This window comes from Pristis pectinata, chromosome 22, assembly GCF_009764475.1.
Source record: "Pristis pectinata isolate sPriPec2 chromosome 22, sPriPec2.1.pri, whole genome shotgun sequence".
Taxonomy (NCBI): Eukaryota; Metazoa; Chordata; class Chondrichthyes; order Rhinopristiformes; family Pristidae; genus Pristis; species Pristis pectinata.
The window spans coordinates 10,555,410-10,576,020 of NC_067426.1; the positions used below are offsets into that span (position 1 = coordinate 10,555,410).

General features: G+C 40.5%; 1 protein-coding gene across 7 annotated transcripts in view; it reads right to left on the bottom strand.

The window, feature by feature from the left end:
- Nucleotides 1-20,611, bottom strand: part of pum1 (pumilio RNA-binding family member 1) — a 115,953-nt gene that overhangs the window by 42,360 nt on the left and 52,982 nt on the right. For all 7 annotated transcript variants that reach the window (XM_052036119.1, XM_052036115.1, XM_052036120.1 and 4 more), the window contains one exon: nt 7,393-7,461. In XM_052036119.1, the coding sequence (XP_051892079.1) occupies nt 7,393-7,461 (69 nt within the window). The remainder of the gene's footprint in view (nt 1-7,392; nt 7,462-20,611) is intronic.

Here is a 20,611-nt window from a genome sequence, read left to right on the forward strand (position 1 = left end):
GACTAATAAAGATATCTTCTCTTATATTGGGCTGGAGTCACAGCTGGGAACTCAAAGGAGCTGGCAACAAACTCCATTTTATAAACAGACCAGTGTATACAAGTGCAAATTGAAAACTCTAATTTCTAAGAGGGCCTGCTCGTCAAAAATCCTGAAAGAATGGCAAAGATCTTACGAATCACCAAGCCGGATCAGTGACCAAGCCATGCAGATGAAAATGTTACAGATTCAAATGCCAATTTCTGTTGGGGCTACTTGATGCAAGCCATCGCTGACACCAGGATGCTACCTGGAGTGACTATTTGTATCCAAGGCGGCATGATCCATCATCCCACAAGCTCACTTATGGCAAATGGACATTTGGTGGGAGGCTAACACAATAGGATACCATCCAGCGGTTAACAAATAGGTATGAGCGAGAAAGTTACAAAGTAACACAGCTTAGCCTTCCTCGTTCTTTTAAACCAGACCAGAATCATTAGAACAAGAACTTTTGTCATAAAGACTGGGAGAGAAACAATATCCTGTACAACCTTTAAAGGAATTTGGACCTTGACCTGCAATGTTCCCCAGGTGACTTTCAGCTGCAACAGCAGGAAACTTTCCTGGGTACATGGCTGTGGGAGAAATATAGCAGATGGGGGAAGACAAAGGAAATCCCCAATGTTCTTGTCAATTTTGTGCAATTTTCCAGTCGGTAGGTGCTAAACATTTTTGTTTAAAGGAGCAGTGCCTCCAAGCAGTGTTTCCCTGAATCTCCCCAAGCAATGCTTCCCTGAACCTCCCCAGAACACACAATTCTACAACAAACAATATACCCAAGTGAAATGTTTCCAAAAACCTCCCACAGCCATGCTATTTTGATGATTCGAAGTAAATCCTTCAAAGGGACTTTCAGGAATATTTTGTCCAATTGCTAGTGATGCAGGTATTTAAGATAAATAGTATTGGGTCATATTTTAACCTTGATTCACCAAGTAAAACATCGAAATGCACGATAAAATATGAAAACTGTTAAACAAAGATTAATAATGCCACCTCTGGACAATTAGAAGACAACCAAATCAAAGTTCAATAATAACTATTACAACATCATATAGATACCAATATTGAGTAAGACTAACGTACTGCTTCATCCAGCATGCTTCAAGTTGATTGCTGTCATAGACATAAAAATGCCATGAAAATTTGGTTTTTGCAGCTGCAGCACAGAACATTACAAGGACAAACACCAAGTTAACAAAATTAACGTAAATTATACACAACTTATGACCTGAAATTCTTTACACATCTAATAATTACATTAACATTATTCTACAATGGCATAAAATGATTACTATAAAGCTCTGCAGGATTCTGAAACAAATATGCAAATGTACCTAAAATTTCCCCAAGTACCTTACATTGCGTACCTTTCTGGGCCAGGTTTCATTTAAAATTTAAAAAAAGAATAAAGAGATCCACCTACACGGGTTATCACAAAATATTAAAGTTTAAAGAACAAGCTTTGTTCTAAAGCATCAGATCTTCAAGAAATTTAGTACACGATCAAACTTTAAGGTTAAATAAAATTTTTGAAAAGACGACACTGCAAAAGGTGGCAGAGTCCACATGACTGAAGCAAAAGTTCAAGTGTTTTACAGTTCTGGTTCTTGCTCAATGCCGGTTCTTCCATCCAAAATCTAACAGCTCATCCACCCCTTTCCGTAGCACAATGCACAGAACATGATATTCATCCTCTCAACTTCTCATGTCCCCAGTAACATTTTGCATACTTTACACCCTATCCGTAGTACAGGAATATAATACTACCCACTCATCACTAAATTTAAGTTGAAAATGGATGTCAACATCCAAGCATGCCAAGCTCAGTTTATCACAACTTACATCTCAACAGACGAGCACCAAAAAAATTCAACTGACTGGAGGAAAGGATACAGCAGCAACGGAGTGTCTGCTCATTCCAGTATTCAAATCATCCTCAAAAACCACTGTAAAACAAAGTCCATGTCTAGGTCTAGAAGAGCAGAACAAGCATCTGCTTTGGGATCCCCCTCAAAGTGAACAGTTCCAAAAAGCATATTTCACTTACTGCCGAGTTTTTGAACACTACTAGTTTGGAGCGAGAGGTGGCAGTTTCGTAATCATTGAACATCCTTCCTTCATAGTTCCAAATGGACATATCCAATGAAATTCTCATCAGTTATGAACATAAGAGCCCCTTTTTAGTTCCCCCTGCCTCCATGAAGTATTCTCCAACCTCAGACAAATAACTAAATTACAGGCATAACCATCCAAGAATGACAAACCACTGGCACTGCATTTATCTAAAAGATTTGTTTTATGCTACTCAGCAACTAGATTTTTGTTGACTGTCCACTCCCAAGACCCTCTCGAGATAAATTGTAACATCACCTCCCCATCTCATACTAGGAACTCACAAAACAAACCAGCAGGGCATTTCATTCTTTTTGACATACACAGTGGTTGCATCAATTCAGCCATCTGCAGAGCCCAGATGTCTCCAACCTTGCTAAATACACAGAAAACAATTAATCAAAATTATTGCATTAATCAGATCTCAATGAAACCAGAAGTGTCAATATTTGATTAAACTTTTAGAGCTCCGAGGGCCCAAACAGGGTGGATAGATACTAAGAGGTTTCTCCAGGTGGAGAAATAGGAGCTGTAGTTTCAGGAGGGCTGAAACAAAGAGAGAATTTTTAATTCAGTGTGCTGTGAATATTTTTAAACGTGGATCGCAGACAGCATAGACAAATAAGGAGCTCCTAGGCCAATATTGGGTTAAAGGGCATATCCAATTAAATGCCCATGTCCAGCACATGTGCAATAAGAAAGCTTTAACTGTCCTACAATTTTAGGAGATACTAATGACTAACCTTACTCGAGAGCAGTCTAACAAGGTTCACTGTATCAGAGTATCACAATTTACCAGTGCAAATCCATTGTGTGCCTGAATGAGGTATTAAAATGGCAGGATTCTGGGTAGCGTGGAGGAGCAGAGGGATCTAGGGGTCCATATCCACAGATCCCTGAAAGTTGCCTCACAGGTAGATAGGGTAGTTAAGAAAGCTTATGGGATGTTAGCTTTCATAAGTCGAGGGATCGAGTTTAAGAGCCATGAGGTAATGATGCAACGCTATAAAACTCTGGTTAGACCACACTGAAAGAGTATTGTGTACAGTTCTGGTCACCTCATTATAGGAAGGATGTGGAAGCGTTGGAAAGGGTGCAGATGAGATTTACCAGGATGCTGCCTGGTCTAGAGAGTATGCATTGAGGAGAGACTAAGAAGCTAGGGCTTTACTCTCTGGAGAGGAGGAGGATGAGAGGAGACATGATAGAGGTGTACAAAATATTAAGAGGAACAGATAGAGTGGAAAGCCAGCGCCTCTTTCCCAGGGCCCCTAAGCTCAATACAAGAGGGCATGGCTTTAAAGTAATGGGTGGAAAGTTCAAGGGAGATATCAGAGGAAGGTTTTTTTTTAACCCAGAGTGTGGTTGGGGCATGGAATGCGCTGCCTGGGGCTGTGGTGGAGGCAGATACATTGGTCAAATTCAAGAGATTACTAGATAAGCATATGAAAGAATTCAAAATAGAGGGATATGTGGGAGGAAGGGGTTAGACAGTCTTAGGCCAGGTTTAAAGGTCGGCACAACATGGTGGGCCAAAGGGCCTGTATTGAACTGTACTGTTCTATGTTCTAAAATATGCCAGGTCCTGTTTGCTCTTTTATCAACTTGATTAAAAGTCCATGGATCGGAACCACACATCCACACCACTGAAATATTTGGGGCTGGTTTTATATTGTTACACTCCAGCAAAACTTAGTCACAGGGCCTTGTATGTCTTTGGATACACCAAAATACTACACTACTGAAGAGCTATTTTTGCAGAGCAACTCACTTACTTTGGTGAATTCCCAGAGCATGGCTGCACAAAAAGTCATGAGAAAAATAACAAGTCCAACTACTTTGCTGACAGTGGTCAAGGGATGAATGTTGGTCGGGACAATAAATGAAGCCCCCCCCCCCCCCACCACCTCTCCCATCCCTCTTTCACCTCCACCAGAAGACAAGATTAAGCACCAGTTTAGCAATTTGTTTGAAAGATGGCACTTAAAGGAGTGCTACACTGTCTGAAATACAAGCCTGTCTGTTGTACCAAAGGGAGGCTGGAATCCCACTGGGATAATAAGCATATTAACTTGAATTCCAAGAGCTAGTGAAACACCACCCATAATTCTGTTGTTTAATCACTTCAGTCAGCTGATGCATACTTGGATAAATTTAGTTATAGGAATCTGTTGTCAAGTTTTGGAAAATGTATTTAACAAAGATATTGTTCCATGCAAACACTTTCTTCTTTGAAAATGCCACCAGAATCCTATATAATAATTGTATTAAACAGCTTTGAAACAATAATTAAGTGAAATGACAAAGGCATTCTGCAAAGATGTATTTTTTTTAAACAACTAATGCAACAATTTCTACGCAAACCAATTTAGGTGTGAAGAATTATCTCATAGTATTGGAAGTCAGCCAACTAGGTTGCAACTTTGAGGGGGGGGGGGGGAACAATTTAAAAAAGGACATTTTTCATCCATCTCCCCGTTGTGCAAGGCACATCAGACATATTTCTAAGAAAATGGAATGTGGTGGCAGGAAAATATTAACATTAGCACCCAAAAACAAGATTTACATTACTAGCTCCAGTCACGAAATTTCATACCACCACCACAGCCAAAGCATTCAGGACAATAGTAGCTGCATTAACATTAGAAACTACTAAAACCACCGTTATTGCATGGTATATTCCTCACTTTTGCACACCAGATAATTACTAAAAGTAAACATTTGAACGTTCTAACCATCTGGGTTCATCAGCATAAATGCACTTGCAATAACCTAGAAACTTCAGAACCAGATACAAGTTAACAGGTAAGTACACAAACTAATTCCACCGGATGCTTCAAAGAATTAAAGTAGTTTTAAACCAAGACTGCATTAGGCTCCAGTGGATACATCTGTCCTAGCAAGTGACAAATGACTGGGTCAAGTTCACGGATTTTTAAGAAAAATCTGTTCCGTCATTAACTAACTTGTCCCATGACCATTGCTACTTCCAAAGTAAATTGTATAATCACATGAACAACTCCCAAAGGCTTGCCATTATTGAAAATACTGGCCATTAATTTTTCCAATAAACTGGGTATTGATAAAGGCAAAACAAATAAACTTGCTCAAAGTGCATTTCCACACCAACAAAACTGCATAATTAACCATTAAAACATCTGAAAAGGCTTTCTGACTCAACTGTCTAGAAAATTAACTATAGAATATTACAAGCCATACGTTCCAAAATAAACATTCTTGATCTGAGCAGACAGAATGAATGTATATGCCATGTGACAGAAGTATCTATCTCAGCAGAGTTCAAACATATTTTTCCTGATAACTCGCCTCCATTTATACATTGATGCAATCATGAAGAAGGCATACCAGCGGCTTTACTTCATTAGGAGTTTGAGGAAATTTGATATGTCAAAGAGTCTTGCAAGTTTCTACACATGTACGGTGAAGAGCATCATCACCTGGTATGGAGGGTCCAATGTGCAGGATCGAGAGGCTGCAAAGGGTTGTAGGCTCGGCCAGGTCCAGCACGGGCACAACCATCCATGCTATCGAGGACACCTTCAAGAGACAGTGCCTCAAAAAGGCAGCATCCATCACCAAGGACCATCACCATCCAGGACATGCCCTCTTTGAGTTACTACCATCAGGGAGGAGGTACAGGACCCTTAAGACCCACATTCAACGTTTCAGGAACAGCTTCTTCCCTTCCACCATCAGATTTCTGAACGGTCCATGGACACTACCTCGTTATTTCTCTTTTGTATAATTTATTTTTGTAACTTACAGTAATTTTTATGTCTGGCATTGTACTACTGCCACAAAACAACAAATTTCACGACATATGTCGGTGATAATAAACCTGATTCTGAAGCTCCTTTAAATGAAACGACCGAAGAAGCGTTATCAAACATAACCTGACATTGTATGGAAGTGAACAGCAAGACAAATGACCAAAAATATAGAATCTGAAAATCGAAAAACTGCAGGTATAGGAAATCCATAATTGAAAAAAAATCATTGTAAACGCTAAGCCTCTATGAAAAGGGAGAAACAATTAATATTTTGGGTTGAAGGTCTTTGGTCAGAATTGGGAATATTTCTATTCTACAAAGGTATTAGGAAAATCTTAAAAAGAGAAAAGATAGCTGGATAATTGGGAAACATTCAGGAAGAGTTTAGAGGTTAATAAACAAGACACAGTCATCAAGCTTGCACTAAGCAAATAAAGGAAGCACATGCAGACAGAATTAGCAAATAAATTTGGGGGTTTACATAACAATAGGAAGCCAAATCAAGTCCAAGACCACAGTGATAATGAGCCAGTAGAATTTCACTCAGAAAGGTAGCAGAGCTTTGAATGGCACAAAGTTTAGAGGGTCCAGGTGAGGAGCTTCAGACAGTGGACAAGAAGAAGATGGAGTCAGTGGCCATAGAACAGCATTTATGGTGACAATATGAGAAATCAGATATGTTCTGACTAACAGGCAAATGAACTAAATTACTGCTCATCTAAATCTGGATGTCAAATGGTGTGATAAATCAGAGGCAAAGGTCAAGCGAAATGCTGTTTAATGGACAAGGAAAACCTCCCTCTTTTCAGATGGTGCTGCAAGATGTAGAATGCAGATGTAAAAATGGACTTTCTAGTACAGGTCACAATACAGCAGAGGAATTGGCCAGTTTCTGCGCCCCCCCTCACAACCCAAAGGACACGGAGGCCACAAGTAGTTCCCATACCAATATAATTAGCCAACCTAGCACACAGATCAGAACCTTTTTAAGTGTACACATCAGCATCACATGAAGCAGTATACAATTCCAATGAACTACAAGAAAGCTCCAATATTTTCTTTAAACATGCAAGGACTGTCTGTCAAACTGCATAATTAATGTTTTTTTGTTATAAGACATTAACAGCCATAGAAAATCCAGCGAATTTTTAGTTATGAAAAAAGTTAATAAAAAATGAAGCTCAACAACAAAACAACCAATAGTGTAGCAGAAAATCAAATGTACAAGTCACAAATTACAAGCTAATCCATGTAACGAACATCAATTTCTGACTGCAATATCAGTTTACAAAAGGAAAAAAAATCAGAATTAATCAAAATAGTTTCTGAGGACAGTACTGTTTCAAGATTGAGAACTGAATAGAATGCATTCAAAACAAAAAGGCTTGAGTGAATATATCAACACATCATCACTTCCCATTGTCCATTTTTAATACAAACTCACCTCTCCCATGCTGCGCCCTTCTAATGCCAGTGCTTGGAAGTCATGGTTCAGTTCATCCATGGACCGTACCTGAACAAAATGACATTGAAAAGAATGAGAGCCAAAACATCGACTTTATGCACAAGACACTATAATAGGCCAATCTTTTGAAATACAATGGCACATTCAGTCAAAAGTAATACAACTGCTGTACAACATAGGATTCAAAAATGCGCTACACCAAGTTATTTCCTTAACTACAATAAATTAGTTGGAAAAGTACATTTCCACCGAGGAAAAAGTATCCTTTCAGTATTTATCACCATCCAGGAAAGATTCCACACAATCCAAAGTCACAAACTTACATTTGGACAGTAAAGAAAGCCTTCCTCCCCATAATCATCCATGCAGGTAGCTGATCTGCTATCAGGCCTCTGTACTCAAGCTTTGAACAACTGAAATTCTTGTCTTTGCTCATTTGCTGGGAGATAGCCTCTGCATGTTGCCTCCCCACTTCATTCCCAAGACATGAAAGTCAGCAACACACATCAAGCATGTATTCCTAATATTGGAGCTGCTAGCTTAAATAGTATATAAAGCAACAACTAATGCATCAAAGCAGTAAGGGCTGATTTCTGGTTTCACCTAACAATGGATGCACAAATGTCCATTAAAATCCTCTCTCATCAAGTGCCACCTGGAAATCAAAGCTTTTATGGTGAACGCTAAGAATATTCAAAACACAAGAAATAATGATTAACTGGATTCAGCTGGTCAGTGATAAGAGAATGTTGATATTGGCTTATTAGGAATTTCCATTTATTCAATATTTTTCTCCATCTCCAGACATCCTTGAGCACAATGCAGTCAATGAAATACCTTTGAAGCATAGTCACATGTTGCCTTGCAAGAAACTAATGAATCCATACTGGCTAGGACAAGAATTGTATGCCTAGTACTGTTCAACTAAATGGAAATACTTTAGAGAACATGGCACCTGAGGCAAATTAACAGAATGCATATCTATTTGTGATCAGAAGTGACACAGCAAACAATATTTCTGATGATCCCCTCCATCAGTCCAGTGGGGAGAGCTGAATGACCTTTTCTCATCTTCGGCTGGTCATATTTTCAATCCAAGGCAATTTACACTTGTGTATACAGCAAGATAGACAATGATAGAAAACACACAGTCACATGCAGGCATAATATAGAATCAAACAAAATGTAGCAAAATTTTTAAAAAAAGATCTTTTTAACAATGATGCATTCTACCCAGAGAACTGCCCCGGGAATAATGCATTGCTTGGAAGTCCAGGAAGAGTGGTAGGTTGGATGCCCACAATAAACCACTAACTTGAGATAAAAAGACTGGCGCAGGAATAGCCTTAAAAATGGGGGAAACATCTTCACATTTCTTTGCTTAAAAAAGCCAGACAGAAAACATCTGAAGTGTCCAGAACAAGCCGAGAGATTCAAAATAATGAAAACATTATTGAAACAGAGGGTAGGGCAATGCAAGCCATCTACATGGACTTTAGTCAAGGTACATCGTACAAGGTCTCTCACAGCAGGCTGGTCTAGAAGATTAAGTCACATGGGATCCATGGTGAGTTGGTAAACTAGATTCAAAATTGGCTACGTCATAGAAGACAGTGAGTAGTGGTGGAAGTGTGTTTCTCTGACTGGAAGTCTGTGACCAGTGGTGTTCCTGAAGGATCAGTGCAGGGACCTTGAGTGGATGAAAATACAAGTGATCTGATTAGCAAGTCTGTAGATGACACAAAAGCTATAGTTATGGATAGTAAGGAAGGTTGTCAAATGATACAGCACTCTATAGATCAGCTGTAAATTTGGGTAGAGAAAATGGCAGTTTAATCTGGACAAGAGTGATATGTTGTATTTTGGAGGTCAAATGCGATAGGGAAGTATACAGTAAATGGCAGCATTGATGTACGGGGGGCTCTTGGGGTGCAAGTCCATAATTCCCTGAAGGTAGCAACACAAGTGGATCAGGTGGTAAAGAAGGTATACGGCATGCTCGCCTTCATCAGTCAGGGCACTGAGCATAGAAGTCAGAAAGTCATGTTGCAGCTGCATTAAACTTTAGTTAGACCACATTTGGAGTACTGTGTGCAGTTCTGGTCACCACATTACAGGAAGAATGTGGAGGCTTTGGAGAGGATGCAAAAAAGATTCACCAGGGTGTTGCCTGGATTAGAGAGCATTAGCTACAAGGAGAAATTGGACCGTTGTATTGTTTTCTCCAGAGCATCAGAAGCTGAGAGGCAACCTGATACAAGTATTTAAAATTATGAGAGATATAGGGCCTGTTCCTACACTGTATTGTTTTATGTCTACGTCTAGAGTAAGGTATTTAAAAGTTGAGGAACTTAAAGTTGACTCAATAATTATTTTTAATTGAGCAACAGTTCAACTACTGCAATCATTTCCTTTACTCTCTTGCAAATAAAGCTTTTTCTTTGGCCATTTATCTGCTTCCGCCAACCGTATGATTGCCTTTGTTACATTAATGGCCAAACGATCCATTTTGCTTGAATGGAAGGATCCAATACCCCCAACTACTTTTCAACGGTTCTCTCAAACTATATCATGTTTAAACTTGGAAAAAATTAGGAGTGGTACTGTTGATCCTTCGCTTAAATTTGAAGATATTTGGAGTCCATTTATTCAATATTTTCACATGATATAGATCCCCTTTCAACAACTTACCAACTTAGAACAGAGTTGACAACATAATATTGCTGTTTCTACTGAGAAATGTTAGTCCAGTCTTTATTTTTCTTTTTTTTGTTTGTTTTTTGTTTGAAATTTTTCTGTTTAGTTTGATATATTGTTTATAATTTTTCTTATTGATTTGGGGATTTTTTTTCTCTTTTTTTTAATTTATATAATAAATCTTTTTCCTTCCTTTCTTTTATATTATATTCATTTACTAAGAGATCATTGGATCTACAGATTTTTTTTATATTTTATTGTTCTTTATGATTATCTATGCCATGATTGTTCTCCTGATCTCTTTGTATTACATGCACAAACACTGATATATATTAATCTGTATTAAATTCGAAAACTAATAAAGATTGAAAGAAAGAAAGAAGAAAGAAAAGAAAAGCTTTTTTGAATGATTTCTACATTAAGGATGTCACATAAATCTTCAACTCATATCACTATCCTCTCATATCGCTATTTTTAAGGGACCTTGCTGTACACAATTGACAGCCCCATCTCTTTATGATAGCAATTTCAGAAATACAGGAAGTCCTTGGATTACAAACGAGTTCAGTTTTTGAATCTGTTTGTAAGGTGAATTTGTAAGTCGGAACAGTTACGTACAGTTCACATCTAGCGTCAATTAGTCCTAAATCACTACAAGCTTCAGTTATTTATTGCTATATATTAAGATCCAAATGGAATTTTGATTCCAGTTTCATTATAATTCCACACATAATGTGAAGCAATCTAAAAATACAGCATAATTTGTTATCACCAGGACATGTGAAGACTGTCATCAGTCTTGTGTGTTTAGTGTCATTCATTACAGTACTGTGGAGGTACAGTTACCACAGATTGAATTTTGTGTATTTTCTGACTGACGGACAAAATCAACTTAAGGACATCTGTAGAAACGGACCTCGGTCATTACCTGGGGACGACCTGTCGGGGGAGAGCGAGTGCTGGATAGATAGATACAGAGGGAGAGAGAGATAGAGATAGATATGGTGGGTGAGGGCAGCGGGAGAGTAATGTGGTAGGGGTAATGTTCTTGAGGTTGTTGATATCAAGAGAGAGGATGTGTTGAAGTTGTTAAATAATATTAAGACAGATAAATCTCCGGGGCCTGACGGAATTTTCCCCAGGCTGCTTCGAGAGGCTAGGGAGGAGATTGCTGAACCGCTGGTAAGGATCTTTGAGTCCTCGTTGTCTACGGGGGTGGTGCCGGAGGATTGGAGGATTGCGAATGTGGTCCCCTTGTTCAAAAAAGGTAATAGGGATAGGCCAGGGAATTATAGACCGGTGAGTCTCACGTCTGTGGTGGGAAGCTGTTAGAAAGGATTCTAAGGGATAGGATTTATGAACACCTAGAGAATCATGGACTGATTAGGGACAGCCAGCATGGCTTTGTGAAGGGAAGATCTTGCCTCACAAGCCTGATAGAGTTCTTTGAGGAGGTGACCAGGAAGATTGATGAGGGCAGTGTGGTGGATGTGGTTTACATGGATTTTAGTAAGGCATTTGATAAGGTTCCTCATGGTAGGCTTCTTCAGAAGGTCAGAGGCCGAGGGATCCAAGGAAGCTTGGCTGTGTGGATTAGGAATTGGCTTGCATGTAGAAAGCAGAGGGTTGTGGTGGAAGGAGTGCCCTCGGATTGGAAGGCAGTGACTAGTGGTGTCCCGCAGGGATCGGTTCTGTGATATTTATAGATGACTTAGAAGAGGGGGTGGAGGGCTGGGTTAGTAAGTTTGCGGACGACACTAAGATCGGCGGTGTTGTGGATAGTGTGGAGGGCTGTCGGAGCTTACAGAGGGATATTGATAGGATGCAGAGCTGGGCTGACAAGTGGCAGATGGAGTTCAATCTGGAGAAGTGTGAGGTGGTACACTTTGGAAGGACAAACTCCAGGGCAGAGTACAGGGTAAACGGCACGGTACTTGGCAGTGTGGAGGAGCAGAGGGATCTGGGGGTTCATATTCACAGTTCATTGAAAGTTGCCTCACAGGTGGAAAGAGCAGTTAAGAAGGCCAATGGGATGTTGGCTTTCATAAGTCGCGGGATTGAGTTTAAGAGCTGCGAGGTTATGATGCAGCTTTACAAAACTCTAGTTAGGCCACATTTAGAGTACTGTGTTCAGTTCTGGTCGCCTCATTATAGGAAGGATGTGGAGGCATTGGAGAGGGCGCAGAGGAGATTTACCAGGATGCTGCCTGGATTGGAGGGTATTGAATATGAGGAGAGGCTTAAGGTGCTAGGGCTTTATTCACTGGAAAGGAGGAGGATGAGAGGAGACATGATAGAGGTATATAAAATATTGAGAGGAATAGATAGAGTAGACAGTCAGCGCCTCCTTCCCAGGGCACCAATGCTCAAGACGAGAGGTCATGGCTTTAAGGTTATGGGTGGGAGGTTCAGGGGAGATGTCAGAGGGAGGTTTTTCACCCAAAGAGTGGTTGGTGCATGGAATGCACTGCCTGGGGTGGTGGTAGAGGCAGATACATTGAACAGGTTCAAGAGCTTGTTGGATAGGCATATGGAGGAACGTGAGATAGAGGGATATGCAGGAGGAAGGGGTTAGGTAGTGTGAGGGTGGTCTGATGGACGGCACGACACGGTGGGCCGAAGGGCCTGTTTTGTGCTGTATGGTTCTATGGAGAGGAGGCTGGTGACCATTCATGGCATCCCTCATCATTCGGAACTCCTTGAACATCCCTGCCCCAAAATAGCGGTACAGACTGTAACACATGAAATCCACGATCCAGCTGTTCGCCACCTCCATCACCTGGAAAAAGTCAACACTGACAGGCAAACCGTTCTGCACCCAATTCCGCGCCTTCTTCCCGCCGTTCATAAGTACGGGCGTTTGTAAGTCCGGGACTTCCTGTACTTAAATTGTTTGCAATGCACTTTGGCTTGTCCTTGTGTTGAAAGAGGGACGATATAAATGGAGTTCTCCTTATATAGAGATAATTGTTACTCTTTCACTGCATATTATCAATATCCAAACTTCAACATTCTCACCCTCTCAGTTTAACTCCAAGAACACTATCAGAGAAAGTAGGCCATACAGCTCGAGCCTGCTTACACAATATCATGACTATTCTTCTTCCACTTTTCCACCCTATTCCCTTAAATACTCAATGAGTAAGCATTCAAAGCTCTTTGCAGGAAATTTCTCATCTTAAATGGCCAGCATATCATCCTGTGCTTATACCTCAAGTTCCACACCTGGGATGAGTGGGTTCCCTTACAAGGAAAGCTTGCGCCTATCCGTACTCATTGGAGTTTAGAAGAATAAGTGGAGATCTTACTAAAATCTAAGATTTTCAGCAGGCTTGACGAGGGAAAATTGTCTCAGTGTCTCCCTTATGGGGAAACCTAGAACCAGGGGATAAAGTTTCAGAATAAGTAACTACTCATTTCAGAGTGAAGTGAGGAATTTCTTCCAGGTATCACAAATTTTTGGCATTTTCTGCCTTTCAGAACTGGAGGAAGCCAAATCACTGATATATTGACAGTTGAGGTGGAAAGATTTGTGCTCTCTAGAGGAATAGGCAGGGAATAGAAGGAATAGGCAAGACCAAGGTGAGATCAGCTTTGTTATTAAACGGCAGACCAAGTGAGGGAGTTACGTGGCCTACTCCTGCTTCTACTTCATGTTTCTCGTGTGTCCAGCTGAAGGAGACAGCAGCCCAGCCAACGTGAGCACTCATTTGTCTCAGTGAGATCATCTCTCATTCTTCTGAATTCCAGTGGGTATAGGCCTACTTGAATCTTTCCTCACAAGGCAATCCCCTAACCTCAGAGATGAAATCTAACGAATCAATGTTTTCCCCAAGTGAGCTCTTACCAAAGCCTTGAACGATCTCAATAAGACTTGTCCTTCCATTGTCTTCCAGCTCTCAGCTTTCCTTCCTAATTATGCACTGACCTGCATGTTAAATTTCAGTCTCATAAACAAGCATACAAAGATGCTCCATGCTCCCCAACATTTACTAGTTTCAGTTTTAAAAATACTGCTCTAAGATTCCTACTAAAATGCATCACTTCACTTTATCTCCCATACAGGTCCTTCCCCAGGTCATGAACGGCCATACAAACAAAAAAAGTGTCTGGGAGACTGGCGGAATGGATTCATCAGCTGCTGTGGGGCTGCAGGCATCTTCGACTGCCGGGGGACAAGGTTTGCGGCCACATTTCCTGCTCGCGATCTGTCCAGGTTGCAAAAAGTTCACAGGAATGGGACCCTGCTGTAACCTAGGGAGGATCTGTATTATAAACCAACCAACATCTTGCTATTCTATTTTTCTTTACGTCTTCCTCACATATCATTTTCCTACCTAGCTTAATCAACAAACATGGTGTACATTATCCAAGTCAAAACTTTTAATTTTCCACATGCCCCATTTTCTACTACATTAATGGATTCCAGCATTTTGCAAATAAGAGGTCAGGCTTGGTCATAATTCCCTACTTTCTTCCTTTAGTGTTGTATTTGCTACCTTCCAACCTGCTGTGGCAGTACCAGACTCCAGAGAATTTTGGACAATCACCAGTATATCCAACTAAAACCCTGAGAAGCAGGCACTCATATCCACTGGATTGCCTGGTTTTTCTCTTTTAATTTCTATACTACCTGCTCTTTTATTGGTATTGTTTCTCACTGTCGTAACACTCTTTATTCTCCTCCACTACCCTTAGAAAACAGAAAAATCTCTTTGATCCGTCAGCAGTTTCTCATTTGCCATAATTCCTCCTTGTATTTAAATTGTAACCAAGGGATTTGCATTTTGTTTATGCTCTCTCCCATTATACATCCCCCAAACCCCCCCACTGGTCACTCTTCATCAATGCTCTTCACTGGTGATAAAGCTTCACTCTATTTGCTGTACATTTCCTAAGTCAAGACTGTCACCACCAGAAGAGGATTAACCACTTGTTGATCAGGGAGCCTCAGCCTGTTTATATGACAAGGCTTCAGTTTACACAAGTTGGCTAAATATTCCCAGACAGTGAAACAATACATGCAAACAAGTCTCGATAATACTAGGTCATGAACGGAGAAACAGATCACGGCTACAAGTACGCAACCAAAGACAATGTAGTGCAGAACAACAAAGTGGTCTGTTACACGTTCTATGGCATGAAGAAGAATAGTCTATTCCATCAAGTACATTGTTCTTGGAATTCTAAAAAGATCCAGAAAATGCTGGAAATACACAGCCGGTTAAGCAGCACTGCTGGAGAGAAAAACAGTTTAGTTAATGTTCTAAGTTGATAACCTTTAAATCAGAATTGGGATCTCTTACACCCTGTCCCCTAACTGACCCAAAGCGTTAACTGTGTTTCTCTCTCCACAGTTGCAGCCTGACCTGCTGACCCATGACCCCTACCACCAAAGCCAGCAGTTGAATGACAATTTCACAACCTGGAGGTTCCCCTCCAAGTCATACAACTTCCTGACCTGGAAATTTATCATCGGTCCTTCATTCTTGCTGGGTCTGAGTCCTGGAAAACCCTAACCAAGGTGTGAGAGCACCTTCACCAGAATAACTGCAGCAGTTCAAAACAGTGGCTCACCACCACCTTCTCAAGGTCAGTCAGGGATGGACAATAAACGCTGGCCCTACCAGCAATGCCCAGATGCTGAAAATGAATATATAAACTGTATGAAACTGAGCATAAACCAAGAATTGAGACCACTACTTCACAACTCATTTTTAATCCTTAATGTTATTAAACAAAACTTTTAGCAGTTTGTAAATTGTCGCCCTACGTTCGAAAGAAAACCTACACATTCCCAGTGAATATACTGGATCAAAAAAACACAAGAACATTTCAGCTAGCCCATATGTATAACTACTCCAGCATTTCTACCCAATATCTTCTAGTATCCACATCTACCCAACATTTCTATCCAGATTTTACTTGTAAGATAGAAGAAAAAAAATCAGATCCAGAAATTGCAACTTCTGCAAGAAATTACACCAGTATCAGTTACATGGAAACCATTGCTTTCGCCTTTACATCACCACCTGCATTACATTCTCACCTACATCACTGTGATCACGCTCACCAACTTATAAAGTTCTAAGCATAAATTTCTGCCAGGAACTTAACAGCAGTGAATTGCAGCATTTCTGCCATTGTTAATGGCGAAAATTTTGTTCTTTTGCATCATCAAAATAAAACAAGAAATACTCAGATCAGGCAGCATGTGGGAACAGTGAAACAGAATTAATGTTTTTTGGACAATAATTTTCCATCTGTTCTCATTAAAGGTCATCAACCTGAAACGCTGTTTTGCTCTCCATAGACGATGCCCAACTTGCTGAGTGTTTCTAGCATTTCCCGTGATTTTATCTCAGATTTCCAACATCTATTGTTTATTTTGCTTTAGGTATGTCCCATCAATATTTCATCGATTAACAGCTCACTGTCAGCCATCAGTTGCTACACTGCACCATTAAGGTATCAAACTGGAAAAAGCTAGCGTTTCTCAGCACTAATTGCCGAGCTCTGAGGTGGTTCCTTTACCAACTGCTGAGAGACAAATGTTAGTTTGGATTCAACATGAGCCAACACAATTGTGGTGAGATATCAACTTGCAACAGGACACAGGCAGCACTTGCCTGAAGAATTTTTGAACAACACTGGGTGTACATTGGTCATGTTTAGCAATATTTTTTTTCTTTTATGTCAACAGACAAAAGTAATACCAGAAATATGATTAGAACAGCTTCTGGACAGTACATTAAATATCCCCCATTCAGCACTTTCCTATAGCAACATCTGAACTGCTTCATGGACTATCTCTTTAGTTTCTTCCTGACCTTTCTCCTACTAAACTGAATAGATAGCAAAATATCAACACTACTCTCAGTTCCCTGGGTCACCCACAACTTGCCATTTCCCAAAAGTTCAATTACACACCAAACTACTGAACCAGTGTTTTTGTTGCACACATGGCAGCATAGTATAGAGACTCTGCAGGCCCAAGTATTTTCAGCATATGTCTACACATTTTGATGTTCTGAATTGGGACTTAATTATGAATGGAACAAAAGCAAAGGCAATTCTTCAGATCCACAATATCTGAAGACAAATAACTTGTGCACAAATCAGGATTGTCTGCCCTTTGCATGTTGAAGTTGCAGAACTCAGACAGCATGCAGGCCTGTGACAACAAGCTGACCATGCTGTGCTCCTCCATGCACAGTGCAAGCTAGTAATGAAATACAACCAAAAAGGGAACTATAATAAAAAAAACACAATAACCCATCAGTACTTTTCCCACAACAATAATACATTTATACAATAAAGGTAGCAAACACCAGGGAACACTAGTTGAACATTTGAAGCACTAAACAAGAGGGCAGATGGGCAACAAGAATTTTGAACAAATCAGGAAAGCTATTGGAAGTATATAATTGGGGCAACAGTCTGACAGAATAGACAGGCGAGACTGACTTCTGCAAAAGAACCACTTAACTGGTACAAGGCCCTTTCCTTGCTCCTAATTAGTTACAAGCTTAAATAACGACAGTGGGCAAATTCTGCCTTGAGAACTGTGGAAAACTGTTTGTGCAACTTGAAAAGATGAACATGAATTACTATGCACCAGGAATTTTATTTTTTAAATATAGCAAGTTGCTTTTCAACTATGTACTAATTATCTTACTTCTTACCTAGTTTACTTTTAACTTCAGCACTGTCCAGTTTACCAAGCACAAAAACTATGCCTTTGCTTACAGATTAAGCATGCCAACTCAAACAAGTGCACAACTTAGATGAATGCAGATATTCTTTTTAACCTAGCCCCATCTTTCAATTTCAGGTGAGAACATGAAACTCAAAAACATCCTCATGGATTTCCTAACTTGCACAATTCTTATTCTGGAGTGAAAAGCCCAGTTGTTTATGACATCATAAAACTCACTGAACTGTCACAGCAGCTTCCTCATGACATCATAGATCACTTCACAGTCCCTCAAGGGTACAGAATTGCTTGCATACTGGTTGACTGTGCCACTAATAATCTGTAGGTAACTCTTAAAAGCTCTCAACATATTCCAGGACAAGACACTTGAGCTCTGGAGTACAAATGTCAGCTAGGATCATGCTCTACTCTGGTTAGTTTTGGAAACAAGATGTGGCAAGTCTAAAGCGGCACAAACGAGAAAATGGAGGTGGGGAAAAAGTAATCAGCTACACAAAGATATATCAGTACTTTGTCTCCGTTATTTTAAGGGTCATGGAGTCTTGAAGGCCACAGGCTCCTTTTAATTTCAATGCATCTCAAGATCCACATACTTTTGGTATTCTCAACAACTTCCGTGATCATTAGATTGAACTAGGAAAACCAGTAATTAACAGATACACAAACACTAACAAATTAGAGGTTAATTGTCAAGACAAATGGTAGCAACTGCCTCAGAAGCCACAAACGCTTACTCCTGTTGATACAACCGGTCACAACACTGAAGAAATCTCAGCCACCTCCCATATAATGGCAGATTTTAGGAAACACAGAGGCCAAACGGAATAAACAAGTCATACAAAACAGTCCCACAAGTCATACTCCACAACAGCTCTTTGCACAAGAAAACATACAATAGAACAATGACATCAGTCTAACGATATTATCCAATACAACATGCCAAACTGTTTTCCAAAATTATAAATATTCTTCCACTAAAGCCTTGGTGGACTGTCTACCCCATTAATTCCAACACTGAACAAACTCAAATGCACATTGCAGGATGAGCAAAACAAAAACTTCCATGGCAAACTTCTGTCTGTTCTATAATGACACGAGGGTTCTTTCACACCAATTTGATAAACCAGGATCCAGGACAAACCAAACTAAATTTTAGTTATTGAGAGATGAGGCACAAACTTCCCGGCAATACCAAATAAAATCACTTGTACCACCAAAGCATACAGCAGTCAACCCAGTTAATAAGCTAAAATATTCAAGCACTCAGAGCATGGAAACAGGCCCTTCGGCCCAACTTCTCCACGGTGACCAAGGTACTTTCCTGAGCTCGTCCCATTTGCCTGCATTGGGCCCATATCCCTCTAAATCTTTCCCAACCATGAACTTGTCCAAACATCGTAACTATATCCACCTCCACCACTTCCTCTGGCAGCTCGCTCCATATACCTACCACCCTGTGTGAAAAAACCTGCCCTCATATCCCCTTTATACCTTTCCCCTCCCACCTTAAACCTATGCCCTCTGGTTTTAGACTCCCCCACCCTGGGAAAAAGATCATTTTCATTCACCTTACCCATGCCCCTCATAATTTTATAAACCTCTCCAAGATCACACCTCGGCCTCCTTCACTCCAGGGAAAACAGTCCCAGCTTATCCAGTTTCTCCTGAAAACTCAAGCCCGAGTCCCAGCAAATCCTCGTAAATCTTTTCTGCATCCTCTCTGGTTTAATCACATCTTTCTGATAGTATGGTGACCAGAAGTGCATACAATATTCCAGGTGCGGTCTCACCAACATCATGACGTCCCAGCCCTTGTACTCAAATGTCCCATTCAGTGAAGGCAATCATGCCATACGCCTTTTTCAGCACATTGTTGACCTGGGTTACCACTTTCAGGGAACTATGTACTTGTATCCCTAGGTCTCTCTGTTCTGCAACACTCCCCAGAGACCTGTGATCAACTATGTCCTGCCCTGATTTAACTTTGCAAAATGCATTACTTCACACGTGCATTGAGTTAAATTCCATCTGCCATTCCTTGGCCTACTTTCCAGTTGATCTAGCTCCTGTTGTAACTTTAGACAACCTTCTTCACAGCAACAATTTTCCTGTCATCCGCAAACTTAATAATCATGCCACCCATACTCTCATCCAAATTGTTAACAGATGTGATGAATAACGGGGGACCTAGCACTTTCCCTACAGCAATCTAAAAAACAACCCTCCACTCGCATCCCGGCTCCTTCTACCAAGCCAATTTTGTATCCAATTGGCTAGCTCATCCAGGATGCCATGTGATCTCACCTTCCAGACTGGCCTACCATGTGGTATTTTGTCAGTCAAAGGCCTTGCTAAAGTCCATGTAGACTACGTTTACTGCCCTGCCCTTGTCAATCTTCTTGGTCACCTCTTTAAAAAAAACTCAGTCAAATTCATGATACACGATTTTCCATGTACAAAGTCATGCTGAGTATCCCTAATCAGCCCTTAACTTTCCATATGCAGATAGATCTTGTTTCTCAGAATCCCTCCAGTAACTTGCCCACCACGGATGTTAGGCTCACTGACCTGTAGTTCACCGGCTTGCCCTTAAGTAAAGGCACAACATTAGCCTCCCTTCCATCTCTGGGTAGCTCACCTGTGACTAAGGAAGATACAAAAATCTCTGCCAAGGCCCCAGCAATTTCTTCCTTGCTTCCCACAACGTCCTAGAATACACTTGATCAGGGCTCAGGGATTTATCCACCTCAAGACTGCCAACACCTCTTTCGTAACATTAATATG